The sequence below is a fragment of the Saccopteryx leptura genome, chromosome 9 (genome assembly GCF_036850995.1).
Source record: "Saccopteryx leptura isolate mSacLep1 chromosome 9, mSacLep1_pri_phased_curated, whole genome shotgun sequence".
NCBI classification, from domain to species: domain Eukaryota; kingdom Metazoa; phylum Chordata; class Mammalia; order Chiroptera; family Emballonuridae; genus Saccopteryx; species Saccopteryx leptura.
Window position 1 is genome coordinate 24229526 of NC_089511.1, and position 21648 is coordinate 24251173.

Genomic DNA, 21648 nt, shown 5'->3' on the forward strand with positions numbered 1-21648 from the left:
CTATTCAGCTTAAAGGCATTTCCAGCCTTTGCAGTCTACTCCCTGAACACTATCCTTTACTGCAATATAAATTCCTGAACAGAACAAAGAAACTGAGGCAAGCAGCCAGAACTGTGCTGAGCAGGAACCTAGGAGCCCACACTTGCCCAGTGCTGACACCATCAGAAGAGCGGCCAAAGAAGAAAAGAAACAAAGATTAAGTCCTCTCCTCTTCTGCATCCTCCCACAGTAGTCTCCCGGACTCAAAGAAACAGGAAGTTAGCAGACAAAGTCTTACAATGTAATTTGCAGGATTTAGACTTAGATTGCAGAATAAACAAATGACCAGTGAAGGGGGTTCTTAAGAGGCAAACGTACAGTTTTCCCATTAGCAACAATAAAATAGAACTGCTAGCTAAAGCTTCAACCACCTCCTCAATTTAAATAAGATGTTTACTTCAAATCAAGGGTAACTGTGTAGCTCAGATCTAATACTACATGAAATGGAGAAATCTACCAGGCTGAGATTAAGCTCTAGCAGTCAAAGAGACAAAAGACACCAGAAGCTGTTAAACAGGGCAAATTCTTTATTTTCATAACATTAAAATACAAAACACAAACAATAAGAAGAAATCCCATTGCTCTGTTTTCAAAGCAGATAGAAGAATATATACAAAATATTTTGAGTTTACTTAACTCTAAATGCTCAAGTGGAAAAACAACTTTAGAGACAGGAATAAAAAGATATGGTAGGGCAGAGCCTGGGTCTACAAATGCAATCTCTTGCCAGATGTGTGTATGTATGGGGTGTGTGTATGTGTGGCTAAGAGTGAAGTTTTTTTCCTTTGGAGAAATCAGTCACAATTCCATGAATTTGTTTCTAAAACATACAAATTTACTGGAGGAATGCAAGGATTGGCAAGAGACTCATCCAACTTCCCTGGTAATAAGTCCCTTGGTTTCCTATGCTTAGGCATATCAACCAGCATCCCTTGAGTGGACTTCAAGGCTAGTCAAATCCTAACCCTGCCAGCCAGAGTCTGACCATCTGCATCCCTCTCTGTGATACTCTACTGAAACCACATGTGCTCTGCTTTTTAATTCAAACCCCATTCTGCCTCTGATGCTCGAGGCCTGAGCAATTAATCAATATACCAAAAGGAATATCTCCTCTGAGAAAAGGGGGCTCTTTTCCAGGTCCTGGAAACGGTTTTTTGAAAAATATTCTAAAATAGAAGGAAACCACTCTTTAAAAGGCACAAGTGGAACTTAGAACTCTGGGGAAATCTACTGCAATAACCCCTTGCTGGTGACAAACACTGGAAATGGCTCAGGAGTTGACAGGTCAAGAACGGTTTTAAAATAAAAATAATAACATTTCTTCAACAATTATTTAAGAAAACCACACTCCTGAGGCCTCTACTGGAGAAAAGTACAGAGCAATCCACAGCTCTCCAACCACTATTATCTTCTTGAGAATAACCACTTTATTAAAACTCTTTGAAAAGATCAGAAAGGGAGGCAAGTCAAAGGAACTTGGAATCAAACATCATTTTCACATGGGGAAGGCTTTACATGCTGAAGAACAGCTCTCACTCTGAAGAGGTGTCTTTATTCAGATGAGAACACTTTCAGAATAGAAGACAGCCCTTCTTCTCTTTTCAGCAGCAGTCTGAGCAGCTTCTCTTTTGCAAGACTCATTTTGGTAGCCCATTGCCCTGCTGTTGTTACTAGGAAATTCAAGTAAGAGCTTTAACATATTGCTCATCTTTTCCTAGTGAGAGGGAAAGGAATGGTCTTCAAAGCATTAGCTTCTATAAAAATACTCCTGAGATCCTAGGCTGGCTAGAAAAAAGTGTCTTCCTCACTCCTCAAACAACTGGTCTCCTTCCTTGGCTCACAATGCAATGAACTTAGTGCACTCAACATTAGCAAAACTGTCTATAGCACATCAGCTGCCTCTATCAGGAGGCTTGCCAATATCCTAGCACTGCACAACTGGAACATAACTGGGGCTGCCACAAAGTAGACCAGAGGTGCTCTACCACACATGCCTGTGGGGATGAGACCAAACTACTAAAAGGTTGTCAGCCCACAAGGTGAGAAATAGATCCCCCCCAACACACAAGGTTCTCTAGTGCCCTCTTGTGTTCAACTGAAGACTTCATCAAGCAGCATCCAATAGTTAAGAGTCCCATCAGGGACATAAACACTCTCAATCCAAATAGCCCTTGTGACAAGAGACTCAAGCAGGTCTTAGACAATGGTTGGTGCACATTCATATCCTAAATGACTGCTGGGAGGATATTCTCTGTGGTCCAGCAGACGACCTGAATGGAAGTATAGTCTCAACAAAGACTCATGAAGGCTTTAACCCAAGAAATGAGTAACAGTCACTTATTTTGACAGACACAGCAAATACACAATCTGTAGTGTTTCAGGGACCTGGAGTTTTAGAATCATACTAATCCAAAGTAACCACGTTCTCAATAGTTCTAGGCCACAGACAATAAGCAGGGATCTTGCTCAAAACTGTTAGGTGCTAGCAAACAACATTTAACATTAAATAGTGGCATGCCTTGTAAATTTCAAGACTGTAGTCACTCCCACTTATAAATCTGGACCGTTTTCTCTGTTAAGGTAGCCAAGTAGCTGCTCTGGTTCACCTCAAATGGGCAGATGTCCAAGACAGGCTGATCAGCTGGCAGGTTCTGCAGCAAGGAGCCACTGCCAGCATCCCACAGCTAAAGACAAAGACAAAAGGTAAAAAGTCATTCAGTTCAGCTGGGGCCTTGCTTTCTTTCTCATCAACTTTGAAAGAGATGCAGAGAGAGCACTGCCTGGGGAGCAAAGCCCCTGTCACAACACTGCATAAAATCAGCACACCTGACATATGGCCTCACCTAATGTAGTCAATGATCAGTTTACCTGTGGATAGATCTGAAAACAAAGCCCAGCTAGCATTTGTCCTTTCAATCTATGTGCTGGGTAGTCTTCTAAGGATGGAAGGGACACTATGACAAAGTACCTGTCCCTGGCTTTATGAAACCTATGCTTTTTCTTTTAAAAACTTTTTATGGAAAATATTAAAGCCTGACCAGGCGGTGGCGCAGTGGATAGAGCGTCGGACTGGAATGCAGAGGACCCAGGTTTGAAACCCCGAGGTCGCCGGCTTGAGTGAGGGCTCATCTGGTTTGAGCAAGGTTCACCAGCTTGAGCTCAAGGTTGCTGGCTTAAGCAAGGGGTCACTTGGTCTGCTGTAGACCCCCCCCTCCCCCCCCCCCCCCGTCAAGGCACATATGAAAAAGCAATCAATCAACTAAGGTGCCGCAATGCAGAATTGATGCTTCTCATCTCTCTCCCTTCCTGTCTGTCTGTTCCTGTCTGTCCTTCTCTCTGTCTCTGTCAAAAAAAAAAAAAAATTAAAGTATTAAAAAGGAGAACAGTACAATGAGCGAACCATTACCCAGCTAATTAAAGTCTTACTACATCTGCTTTATCAACTCTATTTTATTTATTTATCTATTTATTTTTTAGAGACAGAGAGTGAGTCAGAGAGAGAGGGACAGACAGGGACAGACAGACAGGAACAGAGAGAGATGAGAAGCATCAATCATCAGTTTTTCATTGGCATACCTTAGTTTTCATTGATTGCTTTCTCATATGTGCCCTGACCGTGGGCCTTCAGTAGACCGAGTAACCCCTTGCTGGAGCCAGCGACCTTGGGTTCAAGCTGATGAGCCTTTGCTCAAACCAGGTGAGCCCTCACTCAAGCCGGCGACCTCGGAGTCTTGAACCTGGGTCCTCTGCATTCTAGTCCGACGCTCTATCCACTGTGCCATCGCCTGGTCAGGCTCAACTCTATTTTTTCTTTGCTTCTTTCATGTCATTTTACCCACATATACTTAAGTTTAAGGCTTGAATTAAGGTTCAAGGACATCTCATAAAAGGTGCCTTGTGCTTCATATTGTCTTACATTAGGAGACAAAAATGACTGGCCCGGTAACTCAGTTGGTTAGAGCGTCGTCTCAATTAGCCAAAGTTGCAGGTTTGATCCCCAGTCAGAGCACATACAATCAACCAGTGAATGAATAAGTAAGTGGAACAACAAATTCATGTTTCTCTCTATCTCCTTCTTCTTCTCTCTCTCCCCTAAGTGCCTTGACTGGGCAAGCCCAGGGTTTCAAACTGGTAACCTCAGAGTTTCAGGTTGACGCTTTATCCACCGCACCACCACAGGACAGGTCATAAGTTAAATTTTTTTAAAAGGCAAATTATTTCACCTGACCTGTGGTGGCGCAGTGGATGGAGCGTCACCCTGGAATGCTGAGGTTGCCAGTTTGAAACCCCGGGCTTGCCTGGTCAAGGCACATGTGGGAGTTGATGCTTCCAGCTCCTCCCCCTGTTCTCTCTTTCTCTCTCTCTCTCCCTTCTCTCTAATAAAAATGAATTTTTAAAAAAGGCAAATTATTTCTGGTAAGCCCACTTACATGTTCAGGTAGTAACAGGCTGACCCCTCTATTGTGAAATTCCCCACCAATTTTTCACCTACTGGTTTCACCCAGAATTAATAAAATAGAAGCCTGAATCATTATTTTATAGAGGTTGACCCCTTCATTGTGAAATTCCCCACCAATTTTTCATCTACTGGTTTCACCCAGAATTGATAAAACCAAAGCTTGAAACATTATTTTATAGAGATTTCAGTAGTCTCTTCATTTTTTTTTTTTTTATAGAGACAGAGAGTGAGTCAGAGAGAGGGATAGACAGGGACAGACAGACAGGAAAGGAGAGAGATGAGAAGCATCAATCATCAGTTTTTCGTTGTAACACCTTAGTTGTTCATTGATTGCTTTCTCATATGTGCCTTGAGCGCGGGCCTTCAGCAGACCGAGTAACCCCTTGCTGGAGCCAGCAATCTTGGGCTCAAGCTGGTGGAATGTTTGCTCAAACCAGATGAGCCCGTGCTCAAGTTGGCGACCTTGGGGTCTCGAACCTGGGTCCTCTGCATCCCAGTCCGATGCTCTATCCACTGCGCCACCGCCCAGACAGGCAGTGTCTTCATTTTTAAGGTTCAAAGTACAGTCCCATGGAACACTTGAGCTTATGTAAAAAGAATGAAGTGAATCTACAGATAATGAAATGGAAAGATACCCAAGATAGGATGTTAAATGGTAAAAGATCAAACCATAGAACAGCATGTAAAGTGAGACTTGTGTAAAAAGGAAAGTAAGCAGATACACCTACATACACATATGCAGATGTGTAACCATAAAGCAAAATTTTGGCTTTTTGCCTTATACATTTCTGTATAAAAAAGAATTGGCTCACCATGGCAGAATGTGATGCCTCATCTCCAGTACACACCAGGAGGCTGTCATTCTTCTCTGGATTTTGGAAAACAGCATTTTTGGTCAGTAGTGTCCAAGTGTGCCCCGCGAGGAATGTCTGAACAGGATGGCAGGAGCAGACTGGCTCTCCAGAGTCATCCAGCTTGTAGGACATCTCCATCAGCACACTTCGTAAGGTACTGTTATTTTTATCTACGGGACAGAAAAATGTGTTGCACTCCATGGAGATGGTCCAAAGAAATTAACCAAGTACCTCAGACACTTACAACCTAGTTGAGTAGAAATGCCACAATTTATTAAACCATCAAGAATAGCTATAAAGCAAACATAATAACAAGAGCAAAATAATACAGCACAAACGGAACTCAGAACCCTAGTCTAAGATGAAGCAAGTTATCTACAATAGGTTTTGTGTATGAGGGAAACAACCTGAGAATGAGCTAGCCTTTGAAGTAAAATCACTGTATCCTGCCAGATCTCTGCTTGGGTTTGTATCTTTCATAACAGTTCTGACTACATTATTCCCCCTTACCTGAGAGGACCCTAGTAGCCCCAGAACTGTACATTTTTATAAAATGTAAGTGTGCTACTATAGAAGGAGAAACATATCTGCAGTTCTGCTGGGAGGCAAACAAAACAGAAGCCCCAAGTTTTCTATACATAGCCAATAAGTCTTGGAGACAGAGGACCTGAGATGACTATGAACTGAAAGGGTCAGAAGATTCTGCTGAGGCAACTTCTCAACTCAAACAAAAATTTAAATGATTAAATCTACCCAAACTAGCAGAAGTATGGCACTTTAATTACTACCTCTGATGAAACATCTGTCTGACCATCAGTATAGCTCCATCAAAATGTAGATTCCTATCTTCCAGGCTATAAAAAACCTATAAATTTAAGCATAGTTGTTCTGGGGGCCGTGAGAGGTTCAGCTAGCTAGGCCCACACAACCATGGTTGTCCATCCACTCTCCACTTAACTTTGTTGGGCCCAAGTAAGAAGGAAGAGCTAATAATGTCCTAGTCTGGGCCCTACATGGCTGCCTTCATCTGGGCCTTTCTCTTAAGTGAAGTGAGGGGCAGGCGGAAGACATGAAACTGATCTGAGGGTGGCTCAACGGCCTCAAAAAGCAGGCCTCCTCATTCCATTACTGTGTTAAGTCATAGTAAAGTGGCTAATTTACTTCCAGAAAGTACCTGGCAGAACCTATCCTCGATCACACAAGTGTGGAGCAGGAAGGCAGGCTCTATGCAGAAACTTGGTACCATCATCCTCACCGTATGAGTCTTTGAGAGGCTTACCAGTAGTATTACGAAAGGTAGAGAGAACTCTCCTCTCCTCTCTTCCACAAATGTGCTACTAAACAAGTCACAGGAAGTCCCAAGGGGGCATCCCAACACTCACCAGGCCTATAGGTTACAAGACAGTGTCGGGTGCTGCTTTCTGTCTGAAAGTCTATGCAGCTCCCTGGTTCCAGGGGCATCACATGAGGCTTATAAGAAGAGTCCGTTTTTAGCTCCCAGAAGGAAGCATTCTCCAGGGTTCCAGCCAACACTCCACCATATGGAAATACAGCTGATGCAGCTTTGGGCATGTATGACAGGGACACCAGCGGGCATCTGAAGGGAAAGAAAGGAAACCAATGCCTCATATTCTAATACTTGGACTAGTCCAGATCTCACTACCAGAAGCCCTCCCTCAAGCACATTTCTACCTGTAATGTGTTAAAAACCTCTGTGAGTCACTACCCCCTGACAGCTGATAAAAACTACCAGTCCAGGCCCTGGCTGGTTGGCTCAGCGGTAGAGCGTCGGCCTGGCGTGTGGGGGACCCGGGTTCGATTCCCGGCCAGGGCACATAGAAGAAGTGCCCATTTGCTTCTCCACCCCCCCCCCTCCTTCCTCTCTGTCTCTCTCTTCCCCTCCCACAGCGAGGCTCCATTGGAGCAAAGATGGCCCGGGTGTTGGGGATGGCTCCTTGGCCTCTGCCCCAGGCGCTAGAGTGGCTCTGGTCGCGGCAGCGCGAAGCCCCAGAGGGGCAGGTCATCGCCCCATGGTGGGCAGAGCCTCGCCCCTGGTGGGCGTGCCGGGTGGATCCCGGTCGGGTGCATGCGAGAGTCTGTCTGACTGTCTCTCCCCGTTTCCAGCTTCAGAAAAAGAAAAAAAAAAACAAACAAAAAACTACCAGTCCACTCTAGAAATAAAAGGACATATATATAATATTCTATACCCAGTTTCAGAAGATACCACATGCTCTAAAGGCAATGAAAAAAAAAAAAATGAACTAAGAAATTAAATAGTATAAGATCACAATTACAAGACTAGTACGAACTTCTAGAAACAGAATTAGTCACATACATAAGAAAAATTAGAAAAGTAACACTAATTATACACCTAAATAAAATAAAGCTTCCACCTGACCAGGCAGTGGCGCAGTGGATAGAACATTGAACTGGGATGCCGAGGACCCAGGTTCGAGACCCCGAGGTCGCCAGCTTGAGCGTGGGCTCATCTGGTTTGAGCAAAAACCTCACCAGCTTGGACCCAGGGTCACTGGCTCAAGCAAAGGGTTACTCGGTCTACTGAAGGCCTGCAGTCAAGGCATATATGAAAAAGCAATCAATGAACAACTAGGGTGTCGCAATGCGGAACAAATAACTAATGATTGATGCTCCTCATCTTTCCATTCCTATGTGTCTGTCCCTGTCTATCCCTCTCTCTGACTCTCTCTCTCTGTAAAAAATAAAAAAAATTAAAAAATAAAGCTTCCAAGCTGTAATTGACAGACCCTAAGTTAAAATATAGCCTAAAGCAACATTTTAATTCATAAACAGGATAGTTTCTTTCTTTTTTTAAAACAGAGACAGAGAGTCAGACAGAGGGATAGATAGGGACAGACAGGAACGGAGAGAGCTGAGAAGAATCAATTGTTAGTTTTTCGTTGCGACACCTGAGTTGTTCATTGATTGCTTTCTTATATGTGCCTTAACCGTGGGCCTTCAGCAGACCAAATAACCCCTTGCTTGAGCCAGCGACCTTGGGTCCAAGCTGGTGAGCTTAGCTCAAACTAGATGAGCCCGCACTCAAGCTGGCGACTTCAGGGTCTCGAACCTGATCCTCCGCATCCCAGTCCGACACTCTATCTACTGTGCCACCGCCTGGTCAGGCAACAGAATAGTTTCTTTAGAGATTTTCTAAATCTCTTTTTGCAAGCATATAAACAGGACTATGCCAAAAATTATCTCAGAAATATTAGCCTACAGACTATTTTCCTATGAACTCGTTTCTGCTAAAGTTACCACAAAGTGATCACTTTGCCTACCTTATTTCATTTCCCTGTCACAATGAAGTTAACTAAAGCAAACTAAAAGAAAAATAAACAATACACATATTCTTTCCTTGCTATTTGCTGCATTTTATTGCTTACTCTAGGCAGGTTTCTCTAAATCAATGGCATTTGCCTTCTCTGCCTAAATTCATAATTATATATAAGTTTACATGAATCGTCTTCAGCCCACATCACTGAAGCATAATTCTACTTCATCCAAATGAAAACCCCAAAGTACTGAACCTAGGTTTCAGTAAATAATTATTACTGTAGGGACATCTTTATATTTAGATCCTGTTACCCTCTTTTCATATACATATGTTCAAATTGGAAGTAAAAATTCTCTCTTAGGAAATTTCTTATTTTAGCTTAGGTCACAAACCCTACTCTCTTCTTGAGAACTTTATGCCTCCAGGAGAGTATTATGCTCAAACGGTACTCAACACATTCTGAAGTGCCACAGTGGTACTGGTGACAACCTACCCTCAAAACCTGAGCTGACTTCACAAACCTGCCAACTCTCTAACTAGATTATAAAGGATAAATCATAGTACTATGAAGCTTTAGACCAAGCTGGTTTAGCTATAGATTAGGGAAGGTTTTTAAAAAAATTTTATTCATTTTAGAGAGGCAGTGGTAGGGGAGAGGGGGAGAAAGAGAGATAAGAAAGAAAAAAGGGGGTGAGGAGCAGGAAGCATCAACTCCCACATGTGCCTTGACCAGGCAAGCCTAGGGTTTTGAACCAGTGAGCTCAGCATTCTAGGTCAACACTTTATCTACTGCGCCACCACAGGTCAGGTAGATTAGGGAAGTTTTAAATCACTTTTTATTGGGCTACCTTTCACTAGTTTCTTCCTGTGTGTTAGACTTGTGGCTATAAAAGCAAGTATGTGCTAACCATATTTTACATATGAAATTACAATACACCAAGATCACACAGCTCATATGTAGTGAAGCTGGGTGTTGAATGTAGACCTGAGTTTATTTTGCCGATTTGGGTGATGAGTGATTCTGTGAACCTGGTTATACTTGGTATCAGAGCTTTCAACCACATGAAATATCATGAACACAATCTCTTAAGGGTCATACTGGTTTTTTTTTGTTTTTTTAGAGAGACAGACAGGAACGGAGAGATGAGAAGCATCAACTCATAGTTGCATCACTTTAGCTGTTCATTGACTGCTTTCTCATACATGCTTTGACAGGGGAGGGCTCTCCAGATAAGCCAGTGACCCCTTGCTCAAGCCAACGATCTTAGGCTTCAAGCCAGTGACCTTTGGACTCAAGACAGAGACCATGAGGTCATGTCTATGATCCCATGCTCAAGCCAGCGACTCTATACTCAAGCTGGTGAGCCTGCACTCAAGCTGATGACCTTGGGGTTTTTAACTTGGGTCCTCAGTGTCCCAGGGTGACGTTTTATCTACTGTGCCACCGCCTGGTCAGGCAGGATTGTACTGATGAAGCGAGAATAGATTAGTGGATTCATAGAGGACTGCCCTCTGTGAGCAATTCTGACCAACTGTAAAACATCTTAGAAAAAGGCCTGACCTGTGGTGGCGCAGTGGATAAAACGTCGACCTGGAAATGCTGAGGTTGCCGGTTCGAAACCCTGGGCTTGCCTGGTCAAGGCACATATGGGAGTTGATGCTTCCTGCTCCTCCCCCCCTTCTCTCTCTCTCTCTCTGCCTCTCCCTCTCCTTTCTAAAATGAATAAAAAAATAAAAAAATAAAGTGAAGCAACTATGACTTGATACTTCTTGTTCTCTCCCTTCCTCTCTCTGTAAAATCAATAAATAAAAATTAAAAATAAAAAAAAATCATAGAAAGATTAATACAGTAACTGTTCAAAAGAAAGATTCTACCTACAGGAAAAAAGTGAGTGGCTCCCTACCTTGCTTTCTGAGGTACTAATTCCTGGACATAACCATTCGTGTTTCGAAGGTCATATACCAGAACTGAACCATTGACCAGTCCAGCATAGAAATAGTTGTTTTCATCAAGACACCAGCAGCAGCTCCAGACAGCACGTCCAGCATTGTAACTATGGACCACCGCATTTGTCTCCAGGCTGTGAAGTTATAAGAGACTTTTTTACAACTATGCATTAAGCAAACCAAATATATAACAAAGATATAAAGATTACTATTTCAATGCTGATCATTAAGCATATACCCACACACCCAAACCATCTGGATTTCTAATTTCCTTTAAGGATTGCCCCGATAACTCCTTTTAATTCCAAAATATTTTTGGGGGGAGGGATATAGGCTTTTCTCTTGAGGTCTAAGGAAATAAGACTAAAAGGAACAGAGACTCAGTACATTCCCACCCTACTTCCATTATTTCCTCCATAGTTACTTATTACATAGGAGATCCTATTCCAATTAAAAATATAAGAATTCACTGTAATCCAATCATCCTGAGGCAGTCATTAGTGATGCTTTGGTATTAAACCCTCCCCTCTCATTTTTTTAACAGTACTAGGGGAAAAAAAAGAATCACAGCATATACATATATATAAAACATAATGGTCATTGAGTTTTGGGGCAAAATTAAGTTGAAGCATTCTTGAAAAGTCATAAGGCTTATTTATAAATGCTTTCACAATGTCTCTCAGATTTAGCTGCAGAAATTAAACAGGAAGCCAAATATTAGACATCTAATCAGAAGTACTTTCTAAAAGATAAAGGAACAGAGCTCAGTTTTGTTTCATGGCACTCAGAAAGCATGTGAAAGATAAAATGCAGTAACTCAGGGTTACTGATGAGAGAATTCAACATGGCACCAAAAGACAATGAGCTCCCAGTAAACATTTCTGTTAGGCAGAATGATCCAGGTAACAGACCAGGAATAACAATTCCTAAGCTGCTAGAGTGACTCCACAGTGTCAGGTACCAAGGCTGCTTCCATATAACCACTTTGCCATCTCAGATTGTTCCTCTTACCTGCATGGTTTAAGATATATAATTCTTAAAAAATGGGACACTACACATACTGTTTTGTAACCTGCTGTGTCTTTTAAATTCAATAAACCTAGAGCTCAGAAGTCAATGCCTTAGACACCCCCAACAAGAAACCCCTAAGCTAAGATGGTCATCATAACATGAATATTAATTTCCATGCTATTCAACATTAAACAGCCTAGGTCCCATCTTTCTCCCCAAAGCCCTCACCACGTCAGTTTGATAGTGTTGTCTAGGGAAGCAGAGAGAAGTAAGCCTCTGGATCGACTGCTGAAAGCCAGTCCACGAATCTGTTTGCCATGCATGGGAATGTAATAGCTGCTTTTCATGTTGGCAGTACTCAACACCTTAACACCAAAGCCTGTCAAAGATAAGCGTGAGATATGTTACCAATAGTCAGCTTAGGGCAAAGCAAACTATCTTTATAAGTAGCTCCTTTGACCACCTTTCTTGACATGTAAATTCCTAGAAAAAAAGCTAATCAAAGAAAATGAAAACTCCATGGGGTTATAATTTATTACAAAAAGTATATTTCATTTCAAATATCCATAGAGCGTCTGACTGGGATGCAGAGGACCCGGGTTCGTGACCCCGAGGTTGCCAGCTTGAGTGCAGGCTCATCTGGTTTGAGCAAAAAGTCCACCAGCTTGAACCCAAGATTGCTGGCTCCAGCAAGGGGTTACTCGGTCTGCTGAAGGCCCGTGGTCAAGGCACATCTGAGAAAGCAATCAATGAACAACTAAGGTGTTGCAACGCGCAACAAAAAACTAATGATTAGCCCTGGCCGGTTGGCTGAGTGGTAGAGCATCGGCCTGGTGTGCAGGAGTCCCGGGTTCGATTCCCGGCCAGGGCACACAGGAGAAGCGCCCATTTGCTTCTCCACCCCTCCGCCGTGCCTTCCTCTCTGTCTCTCTCTTCCCCTCCCGCAGCCGAGGCTCCATTGGAGCAAAGATGGCCCGGGCGCTGGGGATGGCTCCTTGGCCTCTGCCCCAGGCGCTAGAGTGGCTCTGGTCGCAACAGAGCGATGCCCCAGAGGGGCAGAGCGTCGCCCCCTGGTGGGCGTGCCGGGTGGATCCGTCGGGTGCATGTGGGAGTCTGTCTGTCTCTCCCCGTTTCCAGCTTCAGAGAAATACAAAAAAACCCCCCCAAAACAAACAAACTAATGATTGATGCTTCTCATCTCTCTCTGTTCCTGTCTGTCTATCCCTCTCTCTGACTCACTCTCTGTCTCTGTAAAAAAATAAATAAAAAATAATAAATCTATATAAAAAAAATCCATTGACAGGTACATGATAAACCACTGTATATATACACAATGGAATATTACCCAGCAATTTATATACCCAGGAATAAACGAATATACACAATATGCATAAAGCTCAAAAAACTTAGGCTGAATGAAGCCAGACCACCCCCCCCACCAAAATAGCAATACTATTTATGATTCTATTTATGTAAAATTCTAGAACGTGTACACTAATCTATAGTGACAGAAAGTCTCTCAGGGGTTGAGTGGAGATGGGAAGAGAAAGGGACAAGTGGAAGATGAATTACAAAGAGGAGAAAACTTTTGGGGTGATAGATATGTTCATTATCTCGATTGTGGTGATGGTTTCAGGGGTGTATACATATATCAAAACTCAACCAATGATATACTTTAAGTATGTACAGTCTACTGTATGTCAATTATACTTTAATAGAGCTGTTAAAAGAGACAGGGCACGAACATCTATTTCACCAGAAACAAATACTCAACATGCAGAAGAGATAGTAAACAATAAAGAATGGAGATTAAAAAAATAAAGTAGCTCAACATCAAATGTAGTAGGACTACATCAAACTGAAAAGTTTTTGCAGAGCAAAGGAAACCATCAACAAAAGACAACATAACTCATGGGAGGACATATTTGCCAATGATACGTCTAATAAGGGGTTAATACCCAAAATTTATAAATAACTCATACAGGGAATGGCCAGGTGGTTCAGTGGATAAGGTGTTGACCTGGTGTGGCAGTGGTTGTGGGTTCAACCCTTGGTCATGGCATGTATGAGAAGCAATCAATGAGTATACAACGAAATGGAACAACTAAGTGATGTTTCTCTCTCTCAAATCAATGGAAAAATAAGATAACTAAACCAAAAAAAGTATACAAATAAACACCAAAAAAACAATCCAGTTAAAAAATGGGCTGAGGATCTGAATGGACACTTCTTCAAAGGAAACAGTCAATAGACATATGAAAAGATGCTCAATGTCACCAATCTTAAGACAAATGCAAATGAAAACCACAATGAGATATTATCTTGCCTGACCTGTGGTGGCACAGTAGACAGACCATCAACTTGGAATGCTGAGGTCACCAGTTCGAAGCCCCAGGCTTGCCTGTTCAAGGCACATCTGAGAAGCAACTACTATGAGTTGATGCTTCCTGCTTCTCCCTGGCCAGGGTAGCTCAACTGGTTAGAGCCCTGGTCAGCAAACTGCAGCTCATGAGCCACATGCGGCTCTTTGGCCCCTTGAGTGTAGCTCTTCCAAAAAATACCATGTGCGGGCGCTACCTTGATAAGGAATGTACCTACCTATATAGTTTAAGTTAAAAAAAATTTGGCTCTCGGCCCTGGCCGGTTGGCTCAGCAGTAGAGCGTCGGCCTGGCGTGCGGGGGACCCGGGTTCGATTCCCGGCCAGGGCACACAGGAGAAGCGCCCATTTGCTTCTCCAACCCTCTGCCGTGCCTTCCTCTCTCTCTATTCCCCTCCCGCAGCCGAGGCTCCATTGGAGCAAAGATGGCCCGGGCGCTGGGGATGGTTCCTTGGCCTCTGCCCCAGGCGCTAGAGTGGCTCTGGTCGGGGCAGAGCGACACCCCAGAGGGGCGTGCCGGGTGGATCCTGGTCGGGCGCATGCGGGAGTCTGTCTGACTGTCTCTCCCCGTTTCCAGCTTCAGAAAAATACAAAAAAAAAAAAAAAGGCTCTCAGAAGAAATTTCAATCGTTGCCTGACCAGGCGGCGGCACAATGGATAGAGCGTTGGACTGGGACGCAGAGGACCCAGGTTCGAGACCCCAAGGTCATCAGCTTGAGCGCAGGCTCATCGGGTTTGAGCAAGGCTCACCAGCTTGAGCTCAAGGTTGCTGGCTCGAGCAAGGGGTCACTCAGTCTGCTATAGTCCCCCCCCATCAAGGCACATATGAGAAATTAATCAATGAACAACTAAGGAATTGCAATGAAGAATTGATGTTTCTCATCTCTCTCCCTTCCTGTCTGTCTGTCCCTATCTGTCCCTCTCTGTCTCTGCCACAAAATAAAGAAAAAAAAAGAAATTTAATCGTTGTCCTGTTTATATTTGGCCCTGTTGACTAATGACTTTGCTGACCACTAGTAGAGCATCATCCCAATACATCAAGTTTGTGGATTTGATCCCAGGTGAGGGCACATACAAGAATCAACCAATGAATGCATGAATAAGTGAAATAACAAACTGATGTTTTTTACTCTTTCTCTCTCCTTCCCTCTCTCTTGAAAATCAATAAACAAACAAACAAACCACAATGTTGGTAAGGATGTGAAGAAAAGAGACCTCTTGTGCACTACTGTTGAGAATGCAGATTGGTGTAACCATTATGAAAAACAATACAGAGGGTCCTCAAAAAATTAAAAATGGCATTGCCTTATGACCCAGTAATTCTTTGGGTATACAGCAAAAGAAAAACCAAAACACTAATTTGCAAGAATATCTGCAATATTCATTGGAATGTTATTTACAATAGCCAAGATATGGAAACAACTCTAATGCGAATAGAGGAGTGGGTGGAAAAGTTGTGGTACATGTACAATAGAGTATTACTTGACCATAAATGAATGAAATCTTACCATTAGCAATAGCATGGATGGACCTAGAAGGTATTATCATATTTCCACATGTATAGACATACCTTATTTTGGGGGCCCAAAATTTGGAAAAAAATGTATTACATAAAGTTATTGGAACTCAAGTTTTATTAATCATTAAATTCATACAACTCATCACTGTCAAAACTCCCATTCATTAGCTTGTACTCATCTGTGTCTGATGACAAATCACTGTCTTCATATATAGCCTTGTCCTCAGTTCCATTTACAGCATTTGAAATGCCACACTTCTTAAATGACTTGATGACAACCACTGTTTAAGACGCACCCAGTTTTTAGACCCAAAATTTTTTGAAAAATGGTGTCTTATACATGGGGATATATGGTATGCTAAGTGAAATAAGTCAGTCAGAGAAAGACAGATCCCACATGACTTCACTTACATGCAGAAGCTATAGAAAATAAACAGACAAATAAAAGTGAAATAAATTCATAGATAGATACAGAGAATAGAATGATGGGTACAAGAGAGTAGAAAGGTCAGGCAACTGGATAAAAAAAGTGAAGGGATTCGGTGGTTACAAATAGTCACAGAGATGTAAAGTGCAGCATGGGGAATATAGTCAATAATAACTACAATATGTATGGTGTCAAGTAGGTACTCAAAATATGGATGGGGAGCGCCTGACCAGGCAGTGGCACAGTGGATGAACTGTCAGACTGGGATGTGGAGGACCCAGGTTCGAGACCCCGAGGTCGCCAGTTTGAGCGAAGGCTCATCTGGTTTGATAAAGGCTCACCAGCTTGAGCCCAAGGTCGCTGGCTCAAGCAAGGGGTCATTTGGTCTGCTCTAACCCCCCCCCACCCCGTCAAGGCACATATGAGAAATCAATCACTGAACAACTAAGGAACCGCAACAAAGAATTGATGTTTCTCATCTCTCTCCCTTCCTGTCTGTCTGTCCCTATCTGTTCCTCTCTCTGCCACCACACAAAAATAAAGATTGAGGGGGAGCACTTTGGAAAGTACATCACAGTATGTCTAACAATTATGCTGTACACCTGAAACTAACACAAAATAATACTGAATGTAAACTGTCACTAAAAAATAAACAAAAAGGAATGGCAATAAGTAATTTTGGTGTCAGGTGGTCAAGATAGGCTACATTAGTCTAAAATAGAATGAAAATAGTGTCCCAATTAATGCATACCATTCTAGCAGTGAAAAATAAAATAAAAAACTTGTCCTTTTAAATTTATTTGTTGGCCCTGGCCGGTTGGCTCAGTGGTAGAGCGTCGGCCTGGCGTGCAAGAGTCCCGGGTTCGATTCCCGGCCAGGGCACACAGGATAAGCGCCCATCTGCTTCTCCACCCCTCCCCCTCTCCTTCCTTTCTCTCTTTTCCCCTCCCCAGCCAAGGCTCCATTGGAGCAAAGTTGGCCCGGGCACTGAGGATGGCTCTGTGGCCTCTGCCTCAGGCACTAGAATGGCTCTGGTTGCAACAGAGTGATGCCCCAGATGGGCAGAGCATTGCCCCCTGGTGGGCGTGCCGGGTGGATCCCGGTCGGGCGCATGCGGGAATCTGTCTGACTGCCTCCCCATTTCCAATTTCAGAAAAATAGAAAAAAAAAAAAATTTGTTACTCTGTTCTCTTTCTAGGTTATCATATCTATTTTTACTAAGTACTATTATATTATTTTTAATTGTAAGAGAAAGTTTGTTTAGAAAGTAACAGGGGCAGAAGAAGTGAACCAGCTGGGTTGCATAAGGCTTCAGGAAACAAGTTACAAGGCAGAAAAAGGGCCCGAAAGAGAAGGCAAAGGTAACAGGCCTAGGTAAAAGAGGGGAAAGGGAAAGGCATGAGTGTGCTCCCAAGAGGGAAAGCGCAGCACTAGCTGTCTTTTGTTGAGTTCTATGCTAACAGAATTTGTCAAATCCTAGACAATTCAGCTTCTCTAAGGAACCATATAGAAGATATTTTGTGCCCTGTCCAGTTGGCTCAGTGGTAGAGCATCAGTCCAGCATGTGGTTGTCCTGGATTCAATTCCCAATCAGGGCATACAGGAGAAGAGACCATCTGCTCTCCACCCCTCCCGCAGCCATGGCTAGGTTGGAGCAAGTTGGCCCTGGGCACTGAGGATAGCTCCATAGCCTCGCCTCAAGCACTAATGTATAGCTTGGTTGCCAAGCAATGGAGCAACAGCCCCAGATGGACACAGCATTGCCCCATAAGGGGCTTGCCAATTGGGATGCATGCAGGAGTCTGTTTCTCTGTCTCCCGCTTCTCACTTAAGAAAAAAAGAAAATTTTGTATTTGCTCCTGAAAAGATAATTAGGAGACCAGAAAGACAAACAGAGAAAGTATAGGATTTAAGTTAACAAGGGAAAGTGAATACTTGTCAAGTGAATCATCAAGAGAAACAAGAAGTTAGTACCAGCAGGATATCAGGAAGCGCTAGCTAGAGCCCTAGCCAGGTAGCTCAGCTGGTTAAGAGCAGGGGTCCCCAAACTATGGCCCGCGGGCCACATGCGGCCCCAAGGCCATTTATCTGGCCCCCACAACACTTCCTGTAGGGGCAGCTCTATCATTGGTGGTCAGTGAGAGGAGCACATTGACCATCTCATTAGCCAAAAGCAGCCATAGTTCCCACTGAAATACTGGTCAGTTTGTTGATTTAAATTTACTTGTTCTTTATTTTTAATATTGTATTTGTTCACCCTTTTTTTTTACTTTAAAATATGTGCAGTGTGCAAAGGAATTTGTTCATTTTTTTAAAAATTATTTTTATTTATATTCATTTTAGAGGAGAGAGAGAGAGAGAGAGAGAGAGAGAGAAGAGCGGGAGAAGCAGGAAGCTTCAACTTCCATATGTGCCTTGACTGGGCAATCCTAGGGTTTTGAACCGGTGACCTCAGTGTTCCAGGTCGACCTTTATCCACTGCACCACCACAGGTCAGGCCATAGTTTTTTTATAGTCCAGCCCTCCAACTGTCTGAAGGACAGTGAACTGGTCCCCTGTGTAAAAAGTTTGGGGACCCCTGGTTAAGAACATCATCCCAATATGTCATGGTTGTGGGTTCAACCCCTGGTCAGAGCACATACAAGAATCAATCAATGAATGCACAAATCAACCAATCAATCAATAAAATTAAAAAAAAAAAAGGTAAGCAAAGCTACTTCTATAGAGTGGAATAGATGCAGCAAGAAAAAAGAGATTGCCTGACTAGGCGGTGGTGCAGTGGATGGAGCGTCAGACTGGGATGCAGAGGACCCAGGTTCGAGACTCCGAGGTTGCCAGCTTGAGCGCGGGCTCATCTGGTTTGAGCAAAAACTCGCCAGCTTGGACCCAAGGTTGCTGGCTCCAGCAAGGGGGTTACTCGGTCTGCTGAAGGCCCACGGTCGGGGCATGTATGAGAGAGCAATCAATGAACAACTAAGGTGTTGCAACGCACAATGAAAAACTTCGATTGATGCTTCTCATCTCTCTCTGTTCCTGTCTGTCTGTCCCTGTCTATCCCTCTCTCTGACTTACTCTCTGTCTCTGTAAAAAATAAATAAATAAAATTAAAAAAAAAAAAGATAAAAGAGATTATACCTAATTTGGAGAACAATTAGTATTTCCTCAACATATGGGGAAAGTTTTAATTTATGATATATCTTTTAATGAAAAGTCTGGATGGAATATACTATAAACAATCCTTTTAATGACCCCTCAATTGAAGCATCCTGACAGCCTCTCAACTCATAGCTAATATCAGTGAATAAAATAAATAAATAAATTAAAAGAAAATGTAGGAATCCCACTCCTTATCCTGTATATACCCAAGTTTTGGGACATAGTTTTGAAGCATTTGATGAAACTTGTAAGTGGGGAGACAGAAGATATCAGGCTGAAGCAAAGAGACCTGACAGTTGATAAGAATCATATGCTAAAGACAGAAGAAAGAAACATTTAGGAATGACTTAATTGGACATGTGAGATTTACCTGTGAACCTTAAGATATTGTAAAATTAAACTTAAAAAGCACAAAATATGAAAAAATTAGTCAAGTATTAATAAAATTATAATGTATTCCCAAATTATTTTATTGGAATTGGAACACTCCTAAAAATAATTATTAAATTTTAATTTGAATTAGCCCTCAGGGTAGTGTTTTTCCCCCAAATATTTCCAGTCTAAAATGAATCTGTAACTTCAGTGTGACATATAATCCTTCTTGGGACTACACCAGCAACACACATTTCCAAGTACCTCATCTTCTTTTATTTTATAATGGGTTTTCAGTATTCCTACCCTCTTGGTGAATAAATTTACAGAATGAAGTAAACACACAGTAAAGATATTTTTAGCACCCTGAAGAATCTGCATGAACAGAAAATTTACTAAGAAAAGATTATTTGGTGGGCTGTGGACAATGTTTACCTACAAGTGAGTCCTAGATTCTCCAAAAAGGGAGAAGAGACATAAATGGGAGTCCAATAATGAACACTAAAGCTGAGGTTCTAGACTGTTCACCTGGAAGGATGGTGGCCTGAGGAGAAGGTTGTGACACCGCCAGGCAGCTCAGAGCATCACAATATGTCATAATTCGGCAGCTTCCACTCTGAGACACTGGGAAGGTCTTTTGGAAATAATACTTGTGCTTAACCTGGCTGGAAGGCAAGCCGCTTAGGAAATCTGCTTGAGCGCCCCTGGGATTCCGTAACAGCTGATCCCGATGTTGCAGAATAAGTTTTTGCAAGTCCTAAACGAAAACGATTTTATAAATGTGAAGCTTTTCGTTTGTTATTCCCCTCATAAAAAATTGCTTGAATACAAGTTTTATTATCCATTACATAAAAAATTAACACAAATCCTATAGAACTGCTGCAGTTTTTACAGTATTCCAACAAGTAAATAAAATAAGGAGAACAGAGAATCATAAACAGGAGGGTTAAAAGTCATTTTTGTTTAAAACCTTCATTTTATTTGTAGACTCAGGAAGGTGAAATGACTTAAGTTTTGAATTTTCTAGTTTAATTTTTAAAAAACTCCAGTAGAATTCACCATAAAGCATACAAGCTTTAAACAAATACCCTACCCAGAAATAGTGCTGTTTACTTGCTTGATAAATCCTATTTGTATCTGAGATGAACTTTAGTAATTTTAAATTCCTTTCCAATTCCTACCCCAAAAGTTCCTTGAATTAGAAAGGGCAAACGTACCTGGACACGATTATGAAGCTTAGTGCAATCCTCAGTGAGGACTTGGAGTCGGAGCCGGCACTGTGCCATTTCTAACTCGGTCTCCTTCCTTAGCATCTGCTCTTGTAGTAAGAAACTAGAAGGGGAAAGCCAGCAACAGGTAGGGATTAGAAAGGCCACAGAAGACTTCCCATCAAGATGACATAGTAAGTTCATGGCATGATACACTTTGCTGCAAATGTCATGACAGTGAATAAAATATAACAAGAAAAATATCTCATGTCTAGAAACAATACAGAACTGTAGCATGCAGGGCGCAACTCATAAGCCTACTAGACTTTGGTGTTAAAGAAGGGGTGACCAGGAGTATAGTTCCGTAAGCAATGGGGACTAAAAATGCAAAATGAGAAATCAGAGCTAGGCTCACTATTTAAGGTAGGGCCAAATTATAAAAAAATAAAATTAAAATGACACGTTAAAAAACTAAGGTTATCTATTCGATTAAAAGAATATAACAAGTTACCAGTTGTTCATCAGATACTCAAATAATACTACAAGAAAAGCGCGAAGTTAAAAACATAGGAAGTATTTAACAGGAAAATGCTAACAAAAGAATGATTAGAATTAAAAAGCATGAATAAGCATCAAGAGAAACAATGCATAATGAAAGGGCACATTCACCAAGAATAAAAATCATAAATCTGCATGTACCTGAAGACAATTTGAAAATATGAAATGTAAAATAGAGATTTTCACTTGGAGACATTATAGGAAAAAAAACTGTAAAGGAATAAAGCTGCCCCATTTACCTCATGGAAAATTGGAGAACTTAAAAAACTGCTAGAGTTCAGAAAGGCTCTTGGTTCAAGATCAAGAAAATTAGATTCATCACATTCCCCAAACACCCTATAAGTGATTAGTAAGTTAACAAAAAAAAAAAATTCATTCATAACAGCAACCTAGGAAGAAAGTTAAAGGATATGTAAGAACTTTAT

At 42.1% G+C, this 21648-nt stretch overlaps 1 protein-coding gene across 2 annotated transcripts in view; it reads right to left on the reverse strand.

Annotated features, from left to right (window-relative positions):
* Positions 1-553: 553 nt before the first annotated feature.
* Positions 554-21648, reverse strand: part of RFWD3 (ring finger and WD repeat domain 3) — a 43895-nt gene continuing 22800 nt past the window's right edge. For both annotated transcript variants that reach the window (XM_066349422.1, XM_066349421.1), the window contains exons 7-13: positions 20675-20789; positions 19986-20214; positions 11834-11984; positions 10552-10728; positions 6735-6949; positions 5311-5522; positions 554-2723 (exon numbers count right to left, since the gene is read on the reverse strand). In XM_066349422.1, coding sequence (XP_066205519.1) covers positions 2580-2723; positions 5311-5522; positions 6735-6949; positions 10552-10728; positions 11834-11984; positions 19986-20214; positions 20675-20789 — 1243 coding nt within the window. In that variant the 3' untranslated portion in view covers positions 554-2579. The remainder of the gene's footprint in view (positions 2724-5310; positions 5523-6734; positions 6950-10551; positions 10729-11833; positions 11985-19985; positions 20215-20674; positions 20790-21648) is intronic.